We start from the raw sequence: 23,987 nt of genomic DNA on the forward strand, positions 1-23,987 counted from the left end.
GAAAACCCAGGGATCTGGATTGTTTCTGAACTTAATTATAGCCCATAGGATGCTGACATTTGTTACAAACTGAAAAGTAATAATGAGAAATATGTGCAAGTGTTTGTATTGCCTAGGGAGCAAAGAGGGCTGATGTTTTTTATTGTTAAGTTCAGTTCAGTCGCTCAGTCGTGTCCAACTCTTTGCGCCCCATGAACCACAGCACGCTCTGTCCATCACCAACTCCCGGAGTTTACCCAAACCTATGTCCATTGAGTTGGTGATGCCATCCAACCATCTCATCCTCTGTCATCCCCTTCTTCTCCTGCCCTCAATCTTTCCCAGCGTCAGGGTCTTTTCAAATGAGTCAGCTTTTCCCATCAGGTGGCCAGAGTATTGGAGTTTCAGCTTCAACATCAGTCCTTCCAATGAACACCCAGGACTGATCTCTCCCAGGATGGACTGGTTGGATCTCCTTGCAGTCTAAGGGACTCTCAAGAGTCTTCTCCAACACCACAGTTCAAAAGCATCAATTCTTTGGTGCTCAGCTTTCTTTATAGTCCAACTCTCACATCCATACATGATTACTGGAAAAACCATAGCCTTGACTAGATGAACCTTTGTTGGCAAAGTAATGTTGCCAACATTTGTTGACCTTTGTTGGCTTTTTAATATGCTGTCCAGGTTGGTCATAACTTTCCTTCCAAGGAGTAAACATCTTTTAATTTCTTGGCTGCAATCACCATCTGCAGTGATTTTGGAGCCCCCCAAGATAAAGTCAGCCACTTTTTCCACTGTTTCCCCATCTATTTCCCATGAAGTGATGGGACTGGATGCCATGATCTTTGTTTTCTGAATGTTGAGCTTTAAGATGTTAATTAGCATTAATATGGCTAGTGTTAACATTTAATACTAGCTTTGTTTTCCTAGTCTAGGCTTACCTGAACTCATTTACTGTTGTCATTCCTCCCCCTTTTTATTGTGCAGATGCATTGGTAAAAATTAGATTCCAAATTAGTATAAACATTTAGAAAACGTGTACAGAAACTGGTCATTCCCAAGACTTGTAAATGATTCTCTTAGTCTCTGGTAGAAAGAATTGCCTGTATGTATTCTTTAGGGAAAGATCTATGCAGAGGATAGCTGAAGAGGTAAATGTCAACATTTTATTTCATTTTTATTTCACACTAATGGCATCTGGAACCTGGAGGTATTTATTAGGAAAGATTAGCAAATTGGTACTAACCCTGAGTCTGAAAGAAATTAGGCTGGGGTTAAAAAATAGGGAAATAAAGCCACTAAAATTTTAAATTGTATTTTTTCATAAAATAGCCAAGCCTGATTCTGTATTATTTAAGGTCATATATATTAAGATCACATATATTAAGTATTGAAAAGCTTTAGAGACGTATTTTAATTACTGTTTTCCTTACAGATGGTAGAAATCCTGTTGCATTATGCAGACCGAGCTCTAAAAAAGTGCCCAGAACAGGGAAAAATCCAAGTGATGGAGCAACATTTTCAGGTACACATTTGCAAGTGCTTCTAATAGACATTACTATGAACAGGTCTAGTACTGGTCTTTGATATTTGAGAATAGAACTTTCATGTTTTGCTTAAACATTTTTCAGTATTCAGAGCTTTATTACAGGGTTTATGGAACATTCTCAGTAATTAAATTTTGAAGTAACAGGTGTACAGACACATGGGAACAGATGAGTAAAATGTTGTGGGGTGTCAGTGCTTAGGTACTTGGTGCTTCATGGAAGGAACAGATGTGTGTATGAGGGTACATACCTGTGAATTGACACCTTACACCTTGCTGATGACTAACACTTTTGTTGACTTGTTGGACAAGTGGACTACCAAGGTTTAAATTTAGTTCTCTTAGAAACACCTGTGATTCAACAATAGGTACATTGCAGAAAAAATTATGATCTCTTAAATATACGAATAAAAAAACCTTTAGTTTCTCTTGAAACTCAGTGAAAATGGAAGTCAAGGAATGATTTAAAGATCTGCACAGTGTTTATTATGAGAGTATTTACCATTTGCAATTATCTCAAAGCATATTTGTTGGGAATCTGCTTTTTCTTCACTCTGAGGTCTTGCTCCCCTCCTCCGCCTCCTCTTTTAACAAATATTTGAGTGTCTGGTACAGCGGTCAGCAAACATTTTCTAAAAAGGGCCAGATGGTAAAATTTAAGCTTTGTGAGGTACATATGGTCCTTGTCACACGTTCGTCCATGTGATTTTTTTTTTTTTTACTTGTTTTTAAACAACCCTTTAAAAATGTAAAAACCATTCATTGCTGGGAGCCATTCAAAAACAGGCTGTGGACAGGACTTGGCCCATGGGTCAAAGTGTGCAACCTCTGGTCTAATATGTTCTAGTCACTGGACGATAGTGTGTAAAAGATGTGTGGGCCTTGTTATCTTGAAGTTAATAGTCTAGTCAAAATAACTTTTCTTATGCACATTAGTGGACATGTTTAGAAGAAATCTAGGGTTTAGGAGTTGGAGGAGCAGACACAGCTCATATCTTTTTATATTTCCATTTGATGCTCTTAACTTTGGAAGAGAAAAGTAGATATGGCAGTAAACAGTTGGAGGATATCAGAGCAGGATTTGATTTCCTGAACTGTACTATTGAATGCCATAGTAGTGGGCTTCTAGCAAAGTAACATTTATTAGCTTGTGGCTAGGGGCTCATTAAATTTGTAGTGAGGAAGAGAAAGGAGCTTATATAAGGTTATAGAAATAGATAATCCTAGGAGGAAAACATATGGCAGAAAGAAAGCTTTTGGGGACAGAACTATTTAGGAATAGTACCTGGTATATAAATGATTTTGTATATCACTGCAGTATATAGAGAAAAGAAAACTCAGTATTTTAACAAGAGAATATCTGTTATCAAGAAGTGGTAGGATGATACTCATGTAAGAACTCTGGTTGTTGGAAGGTGTACTTTGGTGAAAAGAAACATCCAATAGGGAATGCTTAGAGGGGTTAATGAGGATGTGTGTGTGTGTGCACACATGGCATGTGTGTGAATATACACATAAGGTGGAAACCACTTTGTTGGGGAAGAACCTGGTAGAGAGCTATGAAAGAAAAAAGAAAACAGAAGTGATATTCTGACGGAGAAACATTAAGGAATTTCAGCATGACAGGGACTGTAGATGATGGTTTCTAAAACAGATTTTAAAATTTACTGAGAAACAAATCATGGTAGTAATGTGTTCTTTAACCATCTAGGTATTTGTCAAAAGTTTAATTCTGCTAAAAGAGTATCTAATAAAATTTTGACTTATTAATCACTTAGCCTCATAGGCGGTAAAGAAAACAGTAGTGGGAACCATTATTCTGAATTTACTTTTTACCAATGATTGAGAAAGTAGAAGGGGTAAACTATTGATAGAAAAATTATCTCTTTATTTTAAAGGTTATAATAACATCTCATGATGAAAAGTAATATTGTGAATCCTATAATTTAGAAAGCAGATATTTCAGGGAAAAAAATATGGGCACAGTCTCATGGTTATAGGCCAAAATACTAATATACCCCTAAATATTAATAGATTCACAAAGAACAGGAATTTTTTTTCAAACTTTTTATTTTGTACTGGGGTATAGCCAATTAACAATGTTGTGACAGTTTTAGGTGAACAGCAAAGGTACTCAACCATACATATACATGTATGCATTCTCCCTCAAACTCTCCTCTCATCCAGACTGCCAGATAACATTGAGCAGAGTTCCATGTGCTATACAATAGGTGCTTGTTGGTTATTCATTTTAAATATAACAGTGTGTATATGCCTATCCCAAACTCCCTAACTCTCCTTTCTCCCCATCCTTCCCCCTGGCAACGATAAGATCGAAGAACAAGAAATTCTTAAATTTTGACACAATAACCACAGACAATCCAAAGAGAAAGGAAATGGGGAAGAATGTTGAAAGAAGTGTGTCTATAAAACATAGAACATCTACGAAAGTTGGAGAGAGGTGGATAACCAAAGATATTTGTCAAAAGTATGAAGAATCTATATGACTCTCAGAAAAAAGACTCGTATGGTCCACATTGTATCTACCAAAATACTGAAGGACACGGAGGGATTTTGACAAAGATTAACCTAATATGTATATTACATGCCAAGTACTACGTGAAGGGTGTGGCATTTATTTTTGTTTAATTCCTGCAACAACCCCATGAAGTAGATCCTGTTTTTATCCTCATTTTATAGAAGAGCAAGTTTAGGCTGAGAGAGGTTAAGTGACTTCTGAAAGTAATATTGCTGATAAACGGTGGGGTCAGAACTCCAGTCCAGGTTATTCTGACTTCAAAACCCAGCTCTTAAGTAACCATTGTACTGTATTGTTATTTTCAGAGCAAGTTCAAGGAAAGGATGGATGAGAAGGGGTGATATTAGTCGATGATCAGGAATGATAATTATAGTAAACATCTAAAGTATTCAGTGCTTACTGTGTGGCAGGCACTGTTACAAACCATTTACACATGTTAACTTATTTAATTCCTGTAACTCTATGAGGTAGGTTTTGTCATTATTCACCTCTACGAGTGAGACCGAGGCACAGAGAGGTTAAATCACCTGTTGCAGGTCACATAGCTAGTGAACAATAGAGCCGGGATTAGAATCCAGTACTGGGACTTTGGAGTCCACATCTGGAATGCTACACCCTACCCTGGAGCAACACTTCTGGTTTTGCTTCCATTTTCACGAGCACAGAGAGTGGTCTTTAAAATGGAAAAGTCTAGATAAATATATTAAAGAAACAGGCTGAAGCCCAGCATATGTTTCATATAGTTACATTATGATTGTTCAGATCTCAAGACCCAGTGGAATTATAACCCATGGTCCTATTTGAACAGTCAGAGCTATCTTAATAATTTGTAAGTAACTTTGGATCAGTTTTCAAATAAGGCACACTTGCTTAAGCATGGATGCCTAAGCAGAGAAGGCATAGCTTATTTCACTCAGGAGGACTATTTACTTTTGAAAAAGGTGATCTTCAGCCCATTAGGATGAGTAAAATACACGCACAAATGGCCACAAACCTGCTGTTTTAAGTGTTAAATTGTAAATATTTAATCATAAAATAGTAAAATAGGTTAACTCCTACAGTGTAATTTTGTAGAAGAAAAGTGGATGTAGGAGCTATCCACTGTAACCCCACTGTGGTTTGTGAACATTTTCCATGAGTTCACTTAAGAACAACCTTGCTAAACTCATAAAAACTGCACTTTTGAAAGGAATGTGAGGACACTACATTCATGCAATGCTTATTACATAACATCTTGATTTTGTTAAAGCATTTGCCTTAGTTTTCCATTACCCTCATTGCTGAGATGGATTAGTAAATAGTAGATTTACAGGTGATGAACATCCCTACCCCAAAGAGTATTCTTGCAGGCTTAGTATTACTTACTTTCTAGGGCTCTTTCATATCCAAGTTTTTATCATTGATTTGGATGAAGATTTATTGAGTGGCTTGTCGAATTTGGATAGAACTAAGAATCAGGGTCCAAAATGATCTTGACAAAGTGCAACCAAAATTGTTGTGAGGTGAAATTTAGCAAGGATAGACATCAAGACTCGCACTAGATTCAACTAATTAAGTTGCATGCATCCGAGATTTGGAAAATCTAGCTGGACAGGATTTTAGTTGACCATAAACTTAGTATGAGTCAATTGTGTATTAAGACCCAGATAGAGGAAAGTGATAGTACCACTGGGCTATATGTTGAAAATAAAAACTCTAAATAAGATAGCTTATGGACTGTTGACAGACCAACTTTTATCCAAAAACTGGGCTGGTGGGAGGTTTTAAAAACAACAGTTAAAAAAAAAAATACTGGAGTTGTTTAATCTGGGGAGAAAGTAAGTGCAGACATGGCTGCTTTCAGATAGTGAAGGACTGTCATAGGGAGATTTCTTGGACTGCAGCAGAGGCAAGGCTAGTATGTGAAAGTGAAAGTCATTTGGTTGTGTCCGACTCTTTGCGACCCCATGGACTATATAGTCCATGGAATTCTCTAGGCCAGAATACTGGAGTGGGTAGCCTTTCCCTTCTCCAGGGGACCTTCCCAACCCAGGTCTCCCTCATTGCAGGTGGATTCTTTCCCAACTGAGCTATCAGGGAAGCCCATAAGTGGGTAGAAATCAGGAGAAGGTCTAGTTCAGTTTTAAATGATCTAATGATTATGTAATAAGCCTTGGACTGTGTGCCTCCTACTGTCGAATGTATTGAAGTAAAGGGATGATGACCAGCTAACTAGGAGGTTTTTTTTGATTAATTAATTTATTTTAATTGGAGGATTATTACAATATTGTGATGATTTTTGCCATACATCAACATGAATCGGCCTCAGGTGTACCTGTGTCACCCCATCCTGAACCCCTCTCCCATCTCTCTCCCCACCCCATCCCTCTGAGTTGTGCCAGAGCACCGGCTTTGGGTTCCCTGCTTCATGCATAGAACTTGCACTGGTCATCTATTTTACATATGGTGATGTACATATTTCAGAAGGCGAAGGTGGGATGATTTGAGAGAATAACATTGAAACAGGAGTGTTTATAAAAGACTTTGTTTTGCTGGGTGGGAAGATCTGAGACTTCAGTATCATTATCAAGAAACTCATTGGAAACAGGTAACCCCAGTAATCCAGTTAGTTGAAATTCCTAGGACTAGATTCTATCTCAGTCAGAATACCGAGCATTGGGACTTCTTGGTGGTCCATTGGTTAAGACTCTACACTTCCAGTGCAGGTGGTGCAGGTTGGATCCCTGGTGGGGGAACAAAGATCCCACATGCCCTGTGGCATGGCCAAAAGAAAAAAGAAAAAACAAACTGAGCATTTACGTTTTACCAGTAGGTGGCACTCATGTCTCCTGTCTCAGTTTTAATCTTCACCTTTGAGGAGGAGCCTCACCTTTTCCTTAGAATCAGAATATATAATACCGTTGAGTATTTTTGCTTTCCTCCAAAGATCAATCCATTTTTGCCCCGTCTTAACTACAGAAGATAGCTTTTTGATCTCATGATGTTTTTGACAGTCCTTGGCTTTTATTTATCTATGAAAGGTTTGAACCTATAATTATAATTTATTTGTACAATAGCTAGTAAGATTAGAGAAAATTGAAGTGTTCTCTTGTCTCATACATCTTGAACCTTGCCTTTTTTCAGGCTGTCTTTCTAATCCCCAAAACAAAGCATGAAAGTGTTAGTTGCTCAGTCGTGTCTGACTTTTTGCGACCCTATGGACTGTAGCCCGCCAGGCTCCTCTCTCCATGGGATTTCCAGGCAAGAATACTGGAGTGGGTTGCCATTCCCTTCTCCAGGAAATCTTCCTGACCTAGGGATCAAACCTGGGTCTCCTAACATTACAGGCAGATTCTTTACTGTCTGAGCTGCCAGGGAAGCTCCTAAAAACAAAAGTCAGAAAGCAAACAAATCCCTTCTTTGCCCCATGCCATCTCCCATAGTCGTATGCCTCTTGTTTCTACAGTCTCAACAGAACCACACATAGCTGTCTTCGTCTCCTCACTTCCCTCTCATTCCTTGTCTATGAATTCTGTGGGCCCTTTTATTCCTCATCCTATTGGTCCTCAGTAGCAATCAACACCATTAACAACTCTGGAAACAGTCTGTCTCTATGGCTTCTCTGGTATCATACATTCCAGATTTTTCTCCCTCTCTCTCTTGCTACTAATGTCTTTCTTTGTTCATTCTCAAGATATTGTCTGTCACTTGAGAGTATTTGTTAAAAATACCTTTTCTTGAGTTATTTCCCTGTTCTGCTGAGTGAGGCTCTCTGAAGTTGGTGACCAGGATTTGAAATCAGCCCTGAGATGATTAATCAGCATGTTGAAAGTTTAAGAATCATTACTTTATCTTGTGACATAGGTAAATAGCTATCTTACTATTACCTCCAACCTAAGTTGTTCTGAGTTCCAAGATCCCTATAATTAAGTTGTCCATTTACATCTTCACTTGAATGTTTTATAGGTGCCTCGAACTCATGAGGGTTTTCCCTGGTGGCTCAGATGGTAAAGAATCTGCCTGCAATGCAGGAGACCCAGATTTGATCCCTGGGTCAGGAAGATCCCCTGGAAAAGGAAAGGGCAACCCATTCCAGTATTCCTGCCTGGAGAATTCCATTGGCAGAAGAGCCTGGTGGGCTACAGTCCATGGAGTTGCAAAGAGTCAGACATGACTGAGTGACTAATACTTTCACTTTCAAACTCACGAGCATTTCCTCTCAAAACCTCATCTGATGACCCCTGTTTTAGTGATTGGATCCATATCCACCTAAAGTAAATTGAATGAGTCTTGTCTTTGACTTGTTCCCTTTCCTGTGTCTTGACTATTCCTCCAATTTAATCATTCTGTCTAGTCTGCCACTGGCCTGTTCCACATCACCATCAGTCTTCTCTTGGTATATTACCATAGTCTCTGCATTGATCTTCCTGTACATAGTCTTATTGTACTTTAGTCCATTTTCCACACAGCAGCCAGAGAGAAATGTATTATGTTTAGACATGAGACTCTCAGGATTTTAAAATATCTTAAAGGCTTCTCATTGTTCCACAGTAAAGACTGAATTCCCGGGTGGTTTCTAGGGCTCTGTGTGATCTATCCCTGCCTGTATTCCCCTAATTCTCTGTATCCCTTTCATACTTCAGAGTTCTTTTCAGATTCTTGGTATTCCTGTTCTTTTTTGACTCAGAACCTTTGCCCATGGTGTGTTCTATGCATAAAAAATGCTTCCCCCCCCCCTTTTTTTTTAGCTCCTATGTATTTTCAGGTGCCAGCTTAAACATCACTTCCTCTGACTTCCAGATTGTCAGATTCATTTCTTTGTAAAAATTGTCACTTAAATCACTCTTTCAGTGTCAGTCTTCCCCAGCTAGACTTTGTAAGGCTAGGGACTTGTATGAGTTCAGAGACCATTTTTTTAATCTTTTCACCCAGCATCTGGTTTAGTGCCCTTGATTTTGATAAATATTTGTTGAAGGAGTTTTTAAAAATACATGAATTTATCTTATATACTGTGTTTGCCTTAAGAAATATATTTTAAACCTAGCTGTCTTCAGTCTAACTCTGGGAGGTTAGAACTGAGAATAAAATTTAGCATTTGCAGCACAGATGTCCACAGTCATGACTAGTATTATTGTATGCTGTGTGCCTGGCAGGTATCTCATTTAATCTTTATAACACACTTGAAGATTAGGTATTATTATTTATCCCCATTTTACAGATGCTTACAAGTATAAACAGACGCAGAGGGAGGTTGAATAACTTGTGTAGTATCATGCAGTAAATCAAATCACAATAGGCACCCAGCCTTTTTGACTTGGGAACCTTGACCCTATTCTATACAACTTGCAGTTTATTCTTTGAAAATTTTAGACCAATATGTTGTCAGCTAGGTCACTTTGAAATAAAGAAGACCTAAGTAATAATGTGGTTTTAGGAAGATACTAAAATATATGTAAATGTGAAAATACAAATGAATTCATTTTAGGGTGATCATAGTAATCATATTTGAATGATCTTGGGCCCTTTTATTCCTCATCTTATTGGTTCTCAGTAGTATTCAGCACAGTTAACAACTCCGGAAACAGTCTGTCCCTTTGGCTTTTCTGGTATCTGAGTTCTCTGCTAACAGTGTTCTCCAACTCTAAAGCTGCCAAGTGAACTGTGGAAGCATTTTCATGTATTTTTGGTTATTTTATCTTGCTACGTTTATCTTTGTTTGTTCATGTTTCAGAGTAGAGGTTAAATAAATAAACCCAAAGCATTTAAAAAATATGAATCAACCTTAAAAAGATTTGAAAAGTTATATAATTTTAAAATATCTTTAAAGTGAAACCTCACGTTAATTGTTACCAGGCTCCCTTTCCAGTTTCATTTTACATTTCCATGTCAAAAGGAACATTCAAGGCCTTTGTTATTGCAGCCATTGGCGTTTATTTTTGTATTAAGAGTTCATGCCAAAGAGTGGACAGAGACGAAAAGCTAAATGTAGGATGAAGCAGTAGAGCTTTCCTTGTCTAATTCAAGCTTCCCTGAAATGATTTGAAGAAGGAAAAACAGTATTGGTGTCCAGCACACTGCTTTATCTCTGAGGCTTGTTTAAAAATGTTGGTTCTAAGGAGTCAGATTTTTTTCCTTACCAGATTATTTTGTGATAATGATATCTGAAAAGAAAAAAAAAGGAAAACTACATATTCACACTTACGCATACAGAGAGCTATTTATATGTAGCTGTTTATGGTGTTTGTGTACTAATACTGGAATACCAGCTGCTTAATTCTGAGTACCTGCAGAGATGGATTGATCTGTTGATCTATCTGTCTGAGATGTGTGTGTGTGTGTGTGTGTGTGTGTGTTTAGGTATGTGTATCTGCTCTGGTGTATATATATATTCTATACTTTAAGATTTTGAATCATTATCAAACAATGCATTTTTTATTGTCTGATTTTTAGAATATAAATTATGAGAATTATATTGCTCTAGTTATATTGCAAAGGAATCTGCAGCTACTATCTCATTTCTTTTCACATCATCCCCATGAAATAGGGAAAGCCAGAGATTATATCTTCAGTTGGCAGATGGTAAGACTGTCACAATGCAATAAAATGATCTATTCAGTCACTCAGGCAATTGACATGCTTAAATTTAGGTCTTCTGTCAGCTCAGCATGTAAGTCACGTATCCATATTGTCTTTTAAAATTAATCTTAAATATACACAGATATCTAATAAGAGAAACAATCTTCTTCGGTCACCTGATGATTTATAGGGCTGTGTATTGAGGAAGAGATTAGAAAAATGTTTACTTGTTAAAAATTCTGGAGACCAAAAGTTCAGCTGTTTCTCAGGGATGGCCTTGTATGCTTTTGAGACTGAGAAGAATCTCCTGCTTAAAGCAGATGTTGCTCACAGTGACTGTGTTGCAAGACAATCAAATAAACAAGCAGTACACAGCACAGGCAGGAGGACTTGGAGTTTGCATGTGGGTCCTTGATCTCCCAGTATCTCATAGTGACGCATGTATAGACAGGTCTGGCTGGATGGACTGAGGGTTTTGCTTCAATAGAAGAACTGATCTTTTCCTTTTTAAATTATATATACCTGTTTGTTTATTTTTGGCTGTGCTGTGTCTTCGTTGTTGCAAGTGGGCTTTCTCTAGCAGAGTTCCATGTGCTATACAGTAGTGTGTTTTAAATACAGTGTGTACATATCCACCCCAAACTCCGTAACTATCTCATCCTCTCATCCTTCTCTCTGGTAACTATAAGTTCATTTTCTAAGTCGGTGAGTTCCTTTCTGTTGTGCAAGTTCATTTGTATCATTTCTTTTTAGACTCCACATATAAAGGATGTCATATTTCTCCTTCTCTGTCTGACTTCACTCAGTGTGACAGTCTCTATGTCCATCCATGTGGCTGCAAATGGCATTATTTCATTCTTTTTAATGGCTGAGTAGTATTCCATTATATATATATATAAACCACATCTTCTAAAGCCATTTATCTATTGATGGATGCTGAAGTTGCCTCCACGTCTAGGCTGTTGTAAACAGGGCTGCAGTGAACATTGGGGTGCATGTATCCTTTTGGATCCTGTTTTTCTCCAGATCTATGCCCAGGAGTGGGATTGCAGGTTCATATGGCAGTTGTATTTTTAGTTTTTTAAGGATCCTTCATACTGTTCTCCATAGTAGCTGTACCTATTTACATGCTCACCAACAGTTTAGGAGAGTTCCCTTCTCTCCACACCCTCTCCAGCATTTATTGTTTGTGGATTTTTTGATGATAGCCATTCTGGCTGGAGTAAGGTGGTATCTCATTGTAGTTTTGATTTGCACTTCTGTAATAATTAGCAATGTTCTTTTAATTAAATTTTAAATGTTTGGATCATTGTGCATGAGTGCTAAGTCACTTCAATTGTGTCCGACTCTGTGTAACCCTGTGCACTGTAGCTTGCAAGGCTCCTCTGTCCATGGGATTCTCTAAGCAAGAATACCAGACTGGGTTGCCATGCCCCACTCCAGGGGATCTTCCTGACCCAGGGATCGAACCCTCATCTCTTATGTCTCCTGAATTGGCAGGGGGTTCTTACCACTAGCACCATCTGGGAAGCTCTTGGATCATTGTAGATTCACATTTAGTTGTAAAAATTAATGTAAACAGATCCCTTGTACTCTTAACTCAGTTTTTCCCAGTGGGAACATTTTGCAAAACTATAGTACAAGTACTTAATAAGGATATTGACCAGTGCAGTAAGATAGCAAAAACATCATCATCACCACATGCATCCCTCGTTATGCCCTTCTGTAGCCATGACTACTTCTCTCCTGCCCCCTCCCCCTTAACCCTTGGCAACCATTAATTGTTCTCCATTTCTATCATTTTGTCATTTCAAGAATGCTATTTAAATAGAATTTTTAGTATGTAACCTTTGGGGATTGACCTTTTTAAATTCAACTTAATTCTTTGGGGATTCATCTAGGCGGTTGTATCTGTCAGTAGTTTGTTGCTTTTTATTGCTGAGATGTATTCCATACCATGGATGGATATACCACAGTATGATTAACCATTCACTCATTGAAGGACATCTACATTGTTTCCAGCTTGGGGCTGTTAAAAATAAAGTCACTATAAACTTTCGTATATAAGTTTGTATAAGCTTTCTTCATTTCTCTGAGAGAAATGTTCAAGAGTGCGATTGCTGGATCATGCAACAGCTGCATGTTGAATTTTTTTTTTAAGAAACTACCAAATTGTTTTCCAGAGTGGTTGTACCATTTTATATTTTCAGCAACAATATATGAATGATACGGTTTGTCCATGTCCTTACCAGTATTTGGTGAAGTCACTCGCAATTTTATTTTTGCTATTCTGATAGATGTGTAGTGATACCTCATTGTGGTTTAACTTCTGTCAAATTTTGTTCATGTGTTTTGCCTATGGTCTAATTAGATTTCCATTTTACTGTTGAGTTTTGATAATTTTAGATTTTTAAAAAATGTATTCTGCATTCTAGTTTTTTTGCCAAATAGGTGATTCTTCCAGTCAGTAGCTTTTCTTTTTCCACTTTTTAGCAGGGCTTTTTGCAGAGCAAAAGTTTTAAATTTTGATGAAGTCCAGTTTCTTTTTCCTTTATGCTCTGGCATCAGGTCTAAGAACTCTTTGCCTAACCTAGGATCCTGAAGATTTTTTCCTGTGTGTATTTTTTTTTAAGTTTTATAGCTTCATATTTGTACTTAAATCTGTGATATTTTGAGTTAAATTTTGCATAACTTCGATTGAAGGTTTATTTTTATATTTTGGCCTATAAATGTCCAAGTGCTCTGGCATCATTTGTTGAAAAAGCTATCTTTCCCCCACTGAATTGCTTTAGCACCTTTGTCAAAAATGGGTTGAGTATACTTGTGTAGGTCTATTTCTCAGTTCTCCTTTCTGTTTCATTGATCTATGTGTCTGTACTTCTGCCAGTGCCACAGTCTTGGTTACTATAACTATATATAGTAAGTCTTGAAATTGGATAAAATGATTCTTCCACTTTATTTTTCATATCCAAATTATTTCAGCTATTCTAATTTCTTTTCCATATGCTGCTGCTAAGTCACTTCATTCGTGTCCGACCCTGTGCGACCCCATAGACGGCAGCCCACCAGGCTCCGCCATCCCTGGAATTCTCCATGCAAGAATACTGGAGTGGGTTGCCATTTCCTTCTCCATTACACGAAAGGGAAAAGTGAAAGTGAAGTCGCTCAGTCGTGTCCAACTCTTAGCAACCCCATGGACTGCAGCCCACCAGGCTCCTCTGTCCATGGGATTTTCCAGGCAAGAGTACTGGAGTGGGGTGCCATTGTTTTCCATATACATTATAGAATATTCTTATCTGTACAAAAACTCTTGTGAGGATTTTGATAGAAATTATCAATATATTATACCTATGTATCAATTTGGGCAGAATTGACATCTTTACCATGTTGAGTCTTCCAGTATAATTGCTATACATGATTTATTAGATTTATACCTAGTCAGTTTGCGTGCTTGCCTTCCCTCCCCTCTTCCCTTCTTTTCTTTTGCAATTGTAGATGGGATTGAATTTTTTATTTTGGTGGCCATGTGTTCACTAATAGCATATAGTTGGTTTTTGTGTTTATCTTGCATCCTGCAATCTTGCTGGACTCACTTCTTTGTTCTAGGAAGTTTTGTGTAGGTTCCTTGGGATTTTCTATGTAGACAACCATGTTATCCACATACAAGAACGGTTTTATTTTTTCCTTCCTAATCTGTGCCTTCTCCCCCGCCACCCCTAACACCACCCCTGCCAATGGCTGGAACTTCCAGGGCGGTGTTTCTAGGGCTGGGACTTCTTCCCATGTTGAATAAGACTGGTGAGAGCTGACATTCTTGCCTTGTTTCCAGTCAGAGTTAAAACATTTGATTTTTCACCATTAAGTGTAATGTTAGTTGCATATTTGTCACAGATACTCTTTATAAAGTCGTGAAAATTTCCCTCTCTGTTTTTCTAAGAGTTGCTTTTCATGAATGGATGTTGAATTTTGTCAGATAGACTTTATTCACTGTTTGATATGATTTTTTTCATTTATTAATTCAGTTCAGTTCAGTCGCTCAGTTGTGTCCGACTCTTTGCGACCCCATGAACCACAGCATGCCAGGCCTTCCTGTCCATCACCAACTCCCAGAGTTTACCCAAACTCATGTCCATTGAGTCGGTGATGCCATCTAACCATCTCATCCTCTGTCGTCTCCTTCTCCTCCTGCCCTCAATCTTTCCCAGCATCAGGGTCTTTTCCAACGAGTCAGCTCTTCGCATCAGGTGGCCAAAGTACTGGAGTTTCAGCTTCAACATCAGTCCTTCCAGTGAACATTCAGGACTGATCTCCTTTAGGATGGGCTGGTTGGATCTTCTTGCAGTCCAAGACACTCTCAAAAGTCTTCTCCAACACCACAGTTCAAAAGCATCAATTCTTCTGTGCTCAGCTTTCTGTATAATCCAACTCTCACCTCCATACATGACTACTGGAAAAACCATAGCCTTGACTAGAAGGACCTTTGTTGGCAAAGTAGTGTCTCTGCTTTTTAATATGCTGTCTAGGTTGGTCATAACTTTCCTTCCAAGGAGTAAGCGTCTTTTAATTTCGTGGCTGCAATCACCATCAGCAGTGATTTTGGAGCCCAGAAAAATAAAGTCAGCCACTGTTTCCACTGTTTCCCCATCTGTTTGCCATGATGTGTTGGAACCAGATGCCATGATCTAACTTTTCTAAATGTTGAGCTTTAAGCCAACTTTTTCACTCTCCTCTTTCACTTTCATCAAGAGGCTCCTTAGTTCTTCTTCACTTTCTGCCATAAGGTTGGTGTCATCTGCATATCTGAGGTTATTGATATTTCTCCCGGCAATCTTGATTCCAGCTTGTGCTTCCTCCAGCCCAGCATTTCTCATGATGTACTCTGCATATAAGTGTTGGGAGCTGTTCTGGAACTACTGCCGGGTGACAAAGTCACGGCACCAATCCAGAAGAAACTGCAAAGCAGTTTCTCTCCAGGATTGGAACCTTCACTCCTTCCTGTTTCTATGCTTCTGTTGTGGCTAGCTGTGTTTCTTCCTTTCTGTTGGGAGCCGTTCTGGATCTACTGCTGGATGACAAAGTCACGGCACCACTCAAGAAGAAACTGCAAAGCAGTTTCTCTCCAGGATCGGAACCTTCCCTCCTTCCTGTTTCTATGCTTTTGTTGTGGCTAACTCGGTTTCATTCTTTGATGGCTGGAGTTGTAGGGGCTTCCATGATGAGGTCATGAGAGTCCAGTAAAAAGAAAAATGATCTCTTGCCCCAGAGAAACATTCCAAAAATGATTAAACCTACTGAGGCCCCTAACTGGTGGATCCCTAACATTCAGCGAGGGAAAAGGCCATGATCATTTGGAAAACAAGCCCTAAGCCTATTGTGACCTGCCTCATGAGGAAATTGTTATTGATGACTGGAAAACTAGGGTCATGTGTCAGGGAAAATTACAGAAACTAAGCCAATTGCCTTTTCCCCTCAGAATCTAAGCATAAACGGAAAAGATATATATATATAAATTGTATTGTAAATAGTTTCTAGGTAAACTGCGAAAGACTTCCCCCTGCCAGAAATAGTCTTGTGGTATGTGGGTAAATGGTAAACAAGCCACCACTGACAATGGCTGTACTATGAAAAACTTTGCCCTTAGCCACCGCTATAGTTTTTAGTCATTGAAGCAAGATGCTGTACTCGCTGTAGTAGCAGGCTGTACAAAATAAGTAGATGGAATAATATGATTTATAGACTATGTTTTAGTAAAATAAAAATAGGTTTCGGGGTAAACATGTAACCAAAATGTGACAATAGACTAGGAAAAAACTTTTAACACATCTTAGAATCAGGGGATGTTGATCTGAATGGAAAAATATTGTAAGAATCATTACGTAGAAGATCATGTGCTATATAAATAGAGACTAAAGAAATAAAGATTATTGTCTTTGGGCCATCAAAAAACTCTCTGTCTCCTTGCTTTTTCTTTTGCCGATGCCGTTCATCCCTTGGGGACCCCTGGACCAGCTGGAGTGGGACTCCGGCATATAAGTTAAATAAGCAGAGTGACAATATACAGCCTTGACGTACTCCTTTTCCTATCTGGAACCAGTCTGTTGTTCCATGTCTAGTTCTAACTGTTGCTTCCTGACCTGCATACAGATTTCTCAAGAGGCAGGTCGGGTGGTATGGTATTCCCATCTCTTTCAGAATTTTCCACATTTTATTGTGATCCACACAGTCAAAGGCTTTGGTATAGTCAATAAAGCAGAAATAGATGTTTTTCTGGAACTCTCTTGCTTTTTCGATGATCCAGCAGATGTTGGCCATTTGATCTCTGGTTCCTCTGCCTTTTCTAAAACCAGCTTGAACATCTGGAGGTTCACGGTTCATGTATTGCTGAAGCCTGGCTTGGAGAATTTTGAGCATTACTTTACTAGCATGTGAGATGAGTGCAATTGTGCGGTAGTTTGAGCATTCTTTGGCATTGTCTTTCTTTTGGAATTGGAATGAAAACTGAGCTTTTCCAGTCCTGTGGCCACTGCTGAGTTTTCCAAATTTACTGGCATATGGAGTGCAGCACTTTCACAGCATCATCTTTCAGGAGTTGAAATAGCTCAACTGGAATTCCATCACCTCCACTAGCTTTGTTGGTAGTGTGCTTCCTAAGGCCCACTTGACTTCACATTCCTGGCTCTAGGTGAGTGATGTCTGGCTCTAGGTGAGTGATCACACCATCATGATTATCTGGGTCGTGAAGATCTTTTTTGGACAGTTCTTCTGTGTATTCTTGCCACCTCTTCTTAATATCTTCTGCTTCTGTTAGGTCCATACCATTTCTGTCCTTTATTGAGCCCATCTTTGCATGAAATGTTCCTTGTAATCCCTGATTTTCTTGAAGAGATCTCTAGTCTTTCCCATTGTATTATTTTCCTCTATTTCTTTACGCTGATCACTGAGGAAGGCTTTCTTATCTCTCCTTGCTATTCTTTGGAACTCTGCATTCAAATGGGTATATCTTTCCCTTTCTCCTTTGTTTTTCCGCTTCTCTTCTTTTCACAGCTATTTGTAAGGCCTCCTCAGACAGCCATTTTGCTTATTTGCATTTCTTTTTCTTGGGGATGGTCTTGATCCCTGTCTCCTGTACAATGTCTCGAACCTCCATTCATAGTTCATTGTTAATTAGGTGATTTATATTGATTTTTTTGAGTTTTAAACCAACTCTACATTCCTTAGGTAAATCTGCTTGGTTATGAGATATAATCCTTTCTAATGCGAATATCTGTGTTCATGAAGTATGAATCTGTTTTGTTTTCTTGTAATGCCTTTGTGTGGTTTTGGTGTTGGACTTATGCTGACTTCATAGAATTAGTTGTGAATTATTACCTCCTTTTCAGTGTTATGGAAGAATTGATTTTAATAATACTTTATAATAATTGATACTATTTATTCCTTAAATGGTTGATAAAATTTACCATTGAAAGTATCAAACTCTCGAGTTTTCTTTGTAGGAAAGTTTTAAAGTACATTTTCTTAGAAGGTTATGTAGTTCTATTTCTGTTTGAGTGAGCATTGATATTTTCTGTCTTTAAAGAAATTCAGCCATTTCATCCAAGTTTCATCATTCAACAACTCATGACATTTTCATTACCCTTTTCATATCTGGAGAATCTATAGCAATGTCATCTCTGTTGTTATTTATTTTGTTAATTTCTGATTTAATTTCATTGTGGTCTGAGAACATACTTTGTATGACTTGAATCTTTTAAAATTTGAAACTTACTTTATGGCCTAAAATATATCATTTATCTTAGTAAATGTCCTGTGTGTTTAAGAAAAATGTATGTTTTGCTGATGTTGGAGTGTTCTAAAAATGTCAATTTATAGATTTCTTTAAAGCTATCAATTCAGTGGGCTTCCCTGGTAGCTCAGCTGGTAAAGAATTACCTGCAATGCAGGAAACCCTGGTTCAATTCCTGGGTCAGGTAGTTCCCCTGGATAAGGGATAGGTTACCCACTCCAGTATTCATGGGTTTCCCTGGTGGCTCAGACAGTAAAGAATCAATTCAGTATGTACCACTGTCATTATTGACTTTACAATCTTCAAATGTGATCAGTATTCCTTCTTTGAAGTTTTAGAGAAAGTTTATTTTTTAGGTGGAAAGAAGATTTATTTTCTGATGTATGATTCCTTTCTAGTTTTTTTGTTTGGGATCAGATAATGTTTTGTGTGCTAATACTACTTTTTGGATTTTATTTAGGGTTTTTTGGGTGTGTCTGTGGCCCAGTTTATGATTGCTTTTCATTAGTGTTCCATCAGCACTTGAAATAGAGTGTTTTGTGTGTTTTCACAGAGAATAGTTCATTATCAGTCAGATTTTTTAAATTGTTAGATATCCTAAATCCTTACCCTTTTTTCGTCCACCAAGTTTCTCATGGACAGTGAGAAGTAAATTAAAGTGCCCTGTTACAGTGCTCTTTTCTCTATTTTTCCTTCCATCTTCTAAGCTTTAGGAGCATTAGCACTGTATAATATAGCATCTACCATGTTGTAATTTGGGATATAGGAATCGGAAATTGATCTTCATGATGGTTTATTCACTCACTTAATGCCATTTTAGCCTGAATTTTACTTTAGCTGATAAACAACATTTAATCTGATCACAATCCTGTTTTGCTTTGCATGGAGTTTGAGGGTTGGCTTTTTTTTAAAGATTTTAGATTTTTGCTTTTTGAGATTTCAATCTGAAAATCTTAGGTGAATTAAAACAAATATTTTTTGTTTTTATTTTTTTAAAAGAAAACCTTTTACCACTTTACTTTTTATGTGTGTGTACTTCTGATATTTAAGATTGTGTCTTTTATTCCAGTGATTACCTTTGTAATTATAGTATAGTTCCCATCATCCTCTCTTTTTTGAGGGGGGTATTGGTCCTTTCTGTTATTAAATTTAGCATAATTTTCCTTATTCTTCCTCCTTAGTATAATTTTCTTTATTCTTCCTCCTTAGCATAATTTTCTTTATTCTTCCTCCTCAACCCCTCCTCCGTTACCAGATTTTAACCATTATCTTTTATACTGTTAAAAATGTTTCTACTTCTAAATTTGTGAGTTTTAAAGGATATCTTTTGACTAGCAATATACAGATGAAGCCACTTAATCTCCCTGCAACCTTCTTTTTTCTTTCTCCTCCCAATTTGTGTTCATATAAATCTTTTCCTCACTATCAGGGTATCTGTTTGTTTTAGGCTTACTTTTTTAGTTAAATATAGTTCCTACTGATCACCAGTGCTTTTGCTGTAGTTTCCCCAGTCATTTCTTGGCTGCTGAATCAGTTCCTTCAAGAAAGGCTAATTCCCTGGTGGTCCAGTGGTTAGGACTCTGCACTCTCACTGTCGAGGAGGCCCAGGCTCAATTCTTGTTAGGGAAACAGATTCCACAAGCTACGCCATGAGGCCAAAAAAAAAAAACCCGAAGGGCTAATGAATCACCTCCAGTCTCATCAGTAAAGTCTTTAACTACCCTGAAGCTGTAAAGCTCACAGTGGTGACTGTATGATTTCCAAAATTCTTATTTTCAATTGAAAGCTTGAATTTTAATCATTAGCAACATGTTCCTTTTTTTCCCCTTAAAGTGACAGCTTTACTGTGTTCATTTCTGGAAAAATTTTCATCATACACTCAAGTCTGAACCGATATCTTTTTCTGTCAATCATCGTACTCCATGATAGAAGTGATTGGTTCAGCTCACAACTCAAACAGTTGCACAAGTGCTTTTGTTGAGACAACTATAGTGCTTTGCTGTGCAACAGAAGTGCTTTTAGTCCTATTTCTTGTTTCATCACGCAGAATTTTTTTTTTTAATGTAACTTGAAGGTTGAGATTTAATAAAATTAATAAAAAGCACTGCTTCATCAAGGACAGTCTTTTTTTTTTGTTTTTTTGACTGCGCTGGGTCTTTGTTGTTGCTCACGGCCTTTCTCTAGTTGCAGTGAGTTGGGGCTACTCTGTAGCTGCCACGTGCAGGCTTTCATTGCGATGGTTCCTCCTGTTAGGGCGGTGGGCTTAGCTGTCCTGCGGTATGTGGGATCTTTCCTGACCAGGTATCAAACCCATGTTCAACTGCATTGGTAGGCGAATTCTTAACCACTGGACCACCGAGAAATCCCCTAAGGGCAGTCTTGAGTGAAAATAGCATTTTTTTCCTTTCCTCTGAGGATATGACTGTGAAGAATCTGATGACTGCTAGTTGAGATTGGTTCCACTGCTTGGATTTGGGCTAAGACAGCAGTTTAACTGACCCTGGTTGTATTATATTTGCAAATGTAAACATGCTGAATAATAAAAGTGAAACCTTCATATTATTGTTAAGATTATAATATCATGAAAATGTTTGACTTAACAAAACTCTTGAGTCTTGAAGACCTCCTGTGGTCCTCTTATGAGTCACACTTTGAGAACAACTGATATCATCTTAATTATGCTAAATGATTAGAAAAAGGCAAAGAAATATAATAATTTTAAATATTTTCTCTTAGTGGTAAAATTATGGAGGACATTTTATCTTTTAAAATGTCTTTATGTATTTTTCAAATGTTCTTTGAATTCATATTACTTTCATGAAGAAGAATATCACGCTTTACATTCTTGGCTATAAAATGATAGGCTTCTAAACAGAAGGGGACAAATGTTTAATAAAAGACATATCTTTTTTTTTTCCAGATATGGAGGCTATTTGGTCAAGATTTGGCCAAAAGTAAAGGAATATGGAAGAGGTTAAAAAAAAAAAAGGAAGCCTCGAGAGAACAATGTTTTTTGAGTTGTTGAGTCTTCAAATTGTTGGTCTCTAGTTTTTATATTGAAAAGCATTTTGCCTTAAGGATCTTGAAAATGTTGTTCTGTTATCTTCTGTCATCGAATACTACTGTGGGAAAATCTGAGGCTAGCCAGGTGTTTTTTTGTCCTTTCTCAAAATTCATCTTATTTACTGGCTACTTAGTTTGAGTAATCCAGTAATTTTACTGGATCTCAGGATAATCATCCTAGGCCATTTTTTTCCTGCACTATTAATATGTAGATTGACGACTGTAAAAAAAAAAATCTCAGGAAGGTTTTCTTGGATTGTATGTTGAACTATTTGTTCTATTCTGTTGTTTTAGTTTCCTTATTCAGAGATTTCAATTACGCATATATTGATGTTTTCTCTTTCTCTTCCTCCCCCTCTCCTTCTCCTTCCCCTCTCACCTTTCTCCCCCCAATTCTCCGCAAGCTGGTTCTCACCCATTACTGTGCTTACCATCTAATCATGAAGATAAAACACCTTTTTACTACTGATACTGATGATATCCTAATCTATAAATAAAGTAAAATATTCATCTTTTATTTATCCCCAGTGCTGTATTAAACAATGATGATCACTCCTTCCTTTTTAAAATTCTGTATCCTGTAGATACCTATGATTGTATGCTCTTTTTTTTTCTTTTTCTTTTCTTCTAACTTTTAAACCTTTGTGACTGTTCCTGAGTTGGATTTTGTTTCTGTCCTCTGACCATGTCATAAATATTGGTTGTCCTCAAGATGTAGTTCACTGTTCACTGATTTTTCCCCCTGTTATCACTGGACAGTTTTATTCATGTATAATATTTCCTCTCATAACTTAGAAGTGTGTAATTGTTACCCAGGTGTTTCAGATTACTATATCCAATTGCTTACTGTTCAACATCTAAGTAAAGATGTCCCTCAAAGCTATTATGATAGCCCAGGCTACATTTAGCTTCTTCCTTCTGACACCCCTCTTTTATTCCTTATCTCATTTCATGACATCGTCATCTAACCATCACTCAAACTAGAAACTTAGCAGTTTCATAGACTCCTTATGCCTTTCTACCCACAACCAGTCTGTCACCAACATCTAGTTTTTCTTTATAAATAGTTATTGATTCTATCTGCCATTTTTTATGCCACTCTCACTACCCCAGTTTAATCTCCTGTTTCCATCTTGGACTATAATGGCCACCTATCTTCAGTCTTGGTTTACCAGATCCTCGCTTTATAGAATCAGCAGAGTGATTTGTCTGCATGTATTAATCGGTGGTTTCACTCTCCATTATCCCTGTAGTTTATCCTTAGTACTTAATACTAGGCTAGGCACTTAATTCCTTATTTTATGCCTTTAATAATTCTAAATATACTTTAATAATTCTACCTAGTAATTATAATATTTGAAGTTTTATTGGTCTCCCCCTGTTGTTTGTAGTTTCTGCTGCCATTTACTTATGGTACATTATTTCATGAGGTGCTTTAAAATTTTTTATTTTGAGCACATCTTTAGTGGGACTTTTTCAGGTCTTATTTTGCCTGTGTCAAATACTGTTTCTGGAATTTTCTTCTTTCAAGTGCCCTAGGAGTATCCTTTTTTCAGGATCACCTTTTATGTTCATTTCTTGGCTTGATTATTCCCATACTAAAGGAGATAGTGTAAATTCAAGTCCCAAATCCACCTATTGGCAGAATCTTGATTATAAATTCTCAGAGAGTACAAATTTATCCCCACTGAGTCCAGGCATCCAGGCAGAGACAGACAGCGTTTCTTGTGATCTTTCTATGCCTATAGGCAATCCCCCCCCCCATTTCCTTTCATTAAGGAGGCATCTTTTAAGAATCCTGGTTTTAGGAGGGTCTTTGTTTCACTTCTTTGTGTTGCAAGAATCAAGGCCTCAGCTTGTTTCTGACGTTAAAACCCAAGCTCTTATATGAATAACAAATTTAGAAGACAGTCTGAGTGACAGCTCAGGGCTTATTGTTTTGGTTTGCGTTCCCTTTTCAATTTTAAACCCTGGATATTGCCCCTATTTTGGAGCAGGGGGAGCTCAGTATTTTAAAGAGTGTTTATTAAATTTCCCCAATGTTTCTGAGAAGTTTTTTTGTTTGTTTGTTTTCTCCTGGAGGTTATTCATCTCACTCTGTATTCTCACTCAGGGTTTAGACTTAATACAGCTCTAACACGTTTCAAATCTATGGTTTTAGTTTCTGTTTTTGAAGAATCTAAGTAAGATTCTAATGTAGTCATGAGGAATATTGATAACTAAAGGAAGCAGGATAGATGGCGCAAGAATAGCCTTTCAGAATCATAGGTCCTTCTGCTTACTTCTCTCTCAGATAATGATTCCTCAGTTTTTGTTCTTTTTGTCAAAGGATTGTTAAGCATGTGGTATTCTCTTCCACATAGTGTCTCCTCCCTTCTGATAGGATATTCTTTTGCACATAACCTAAGCCTTCCAGGATGTTTAAAGGAAACCATTGCTTCTCAGCTAACAGAAAATGAAAGAGCACTGCTGAAATGTTAATGCTTGGGTACTTGACAAGTTCTAGTCATAATAAGCTACTG

General features: G+C 37.6%; 1 protein-coding gene across 50 annotated transcripts in view; it reads left to right on the forward strand.

Annotated features, from left to right (window-relative positions):
• Positions 1-23,987, forward strand: part of VPS8 (VPS8 subunit of CORVET complex) — a 378,806-nt gene that overhangs the window by 156,341 nt on the left and 198,478 nt on the right. For all 50 annotated transcript variants that reach the window (XM_081571329.1, XM_081571349.1, XM_081571332.1 and 47 more), the window contains one exon: positions 1,415-1,504. In XM_081571329.1, the coding sequence (XP_081427455.1) occupies positions 1,415-1,504 (90 nt within the window). The remainder of the gene's footprint in view (positions 1-1,414; positions 1,505-23,987) is intronic.

The sequence above is a fragment of the Giraffa tippelskirchi genome, chromosome 2 (assembly GCF_054371585.1).
Source record: "Giraffa tippelskirchi isolate mGirTip1 chromosome 2, T2T-mGirTip1v1.2.pri, whole genome shotgun sequence".
NCBI classification, from domain to species: Eukaryota; Metazoa; Chordata; class Mammalia; order Artiodactyla; family Giraffidae; genus Giraffa; species Giraffa tippelskirchi.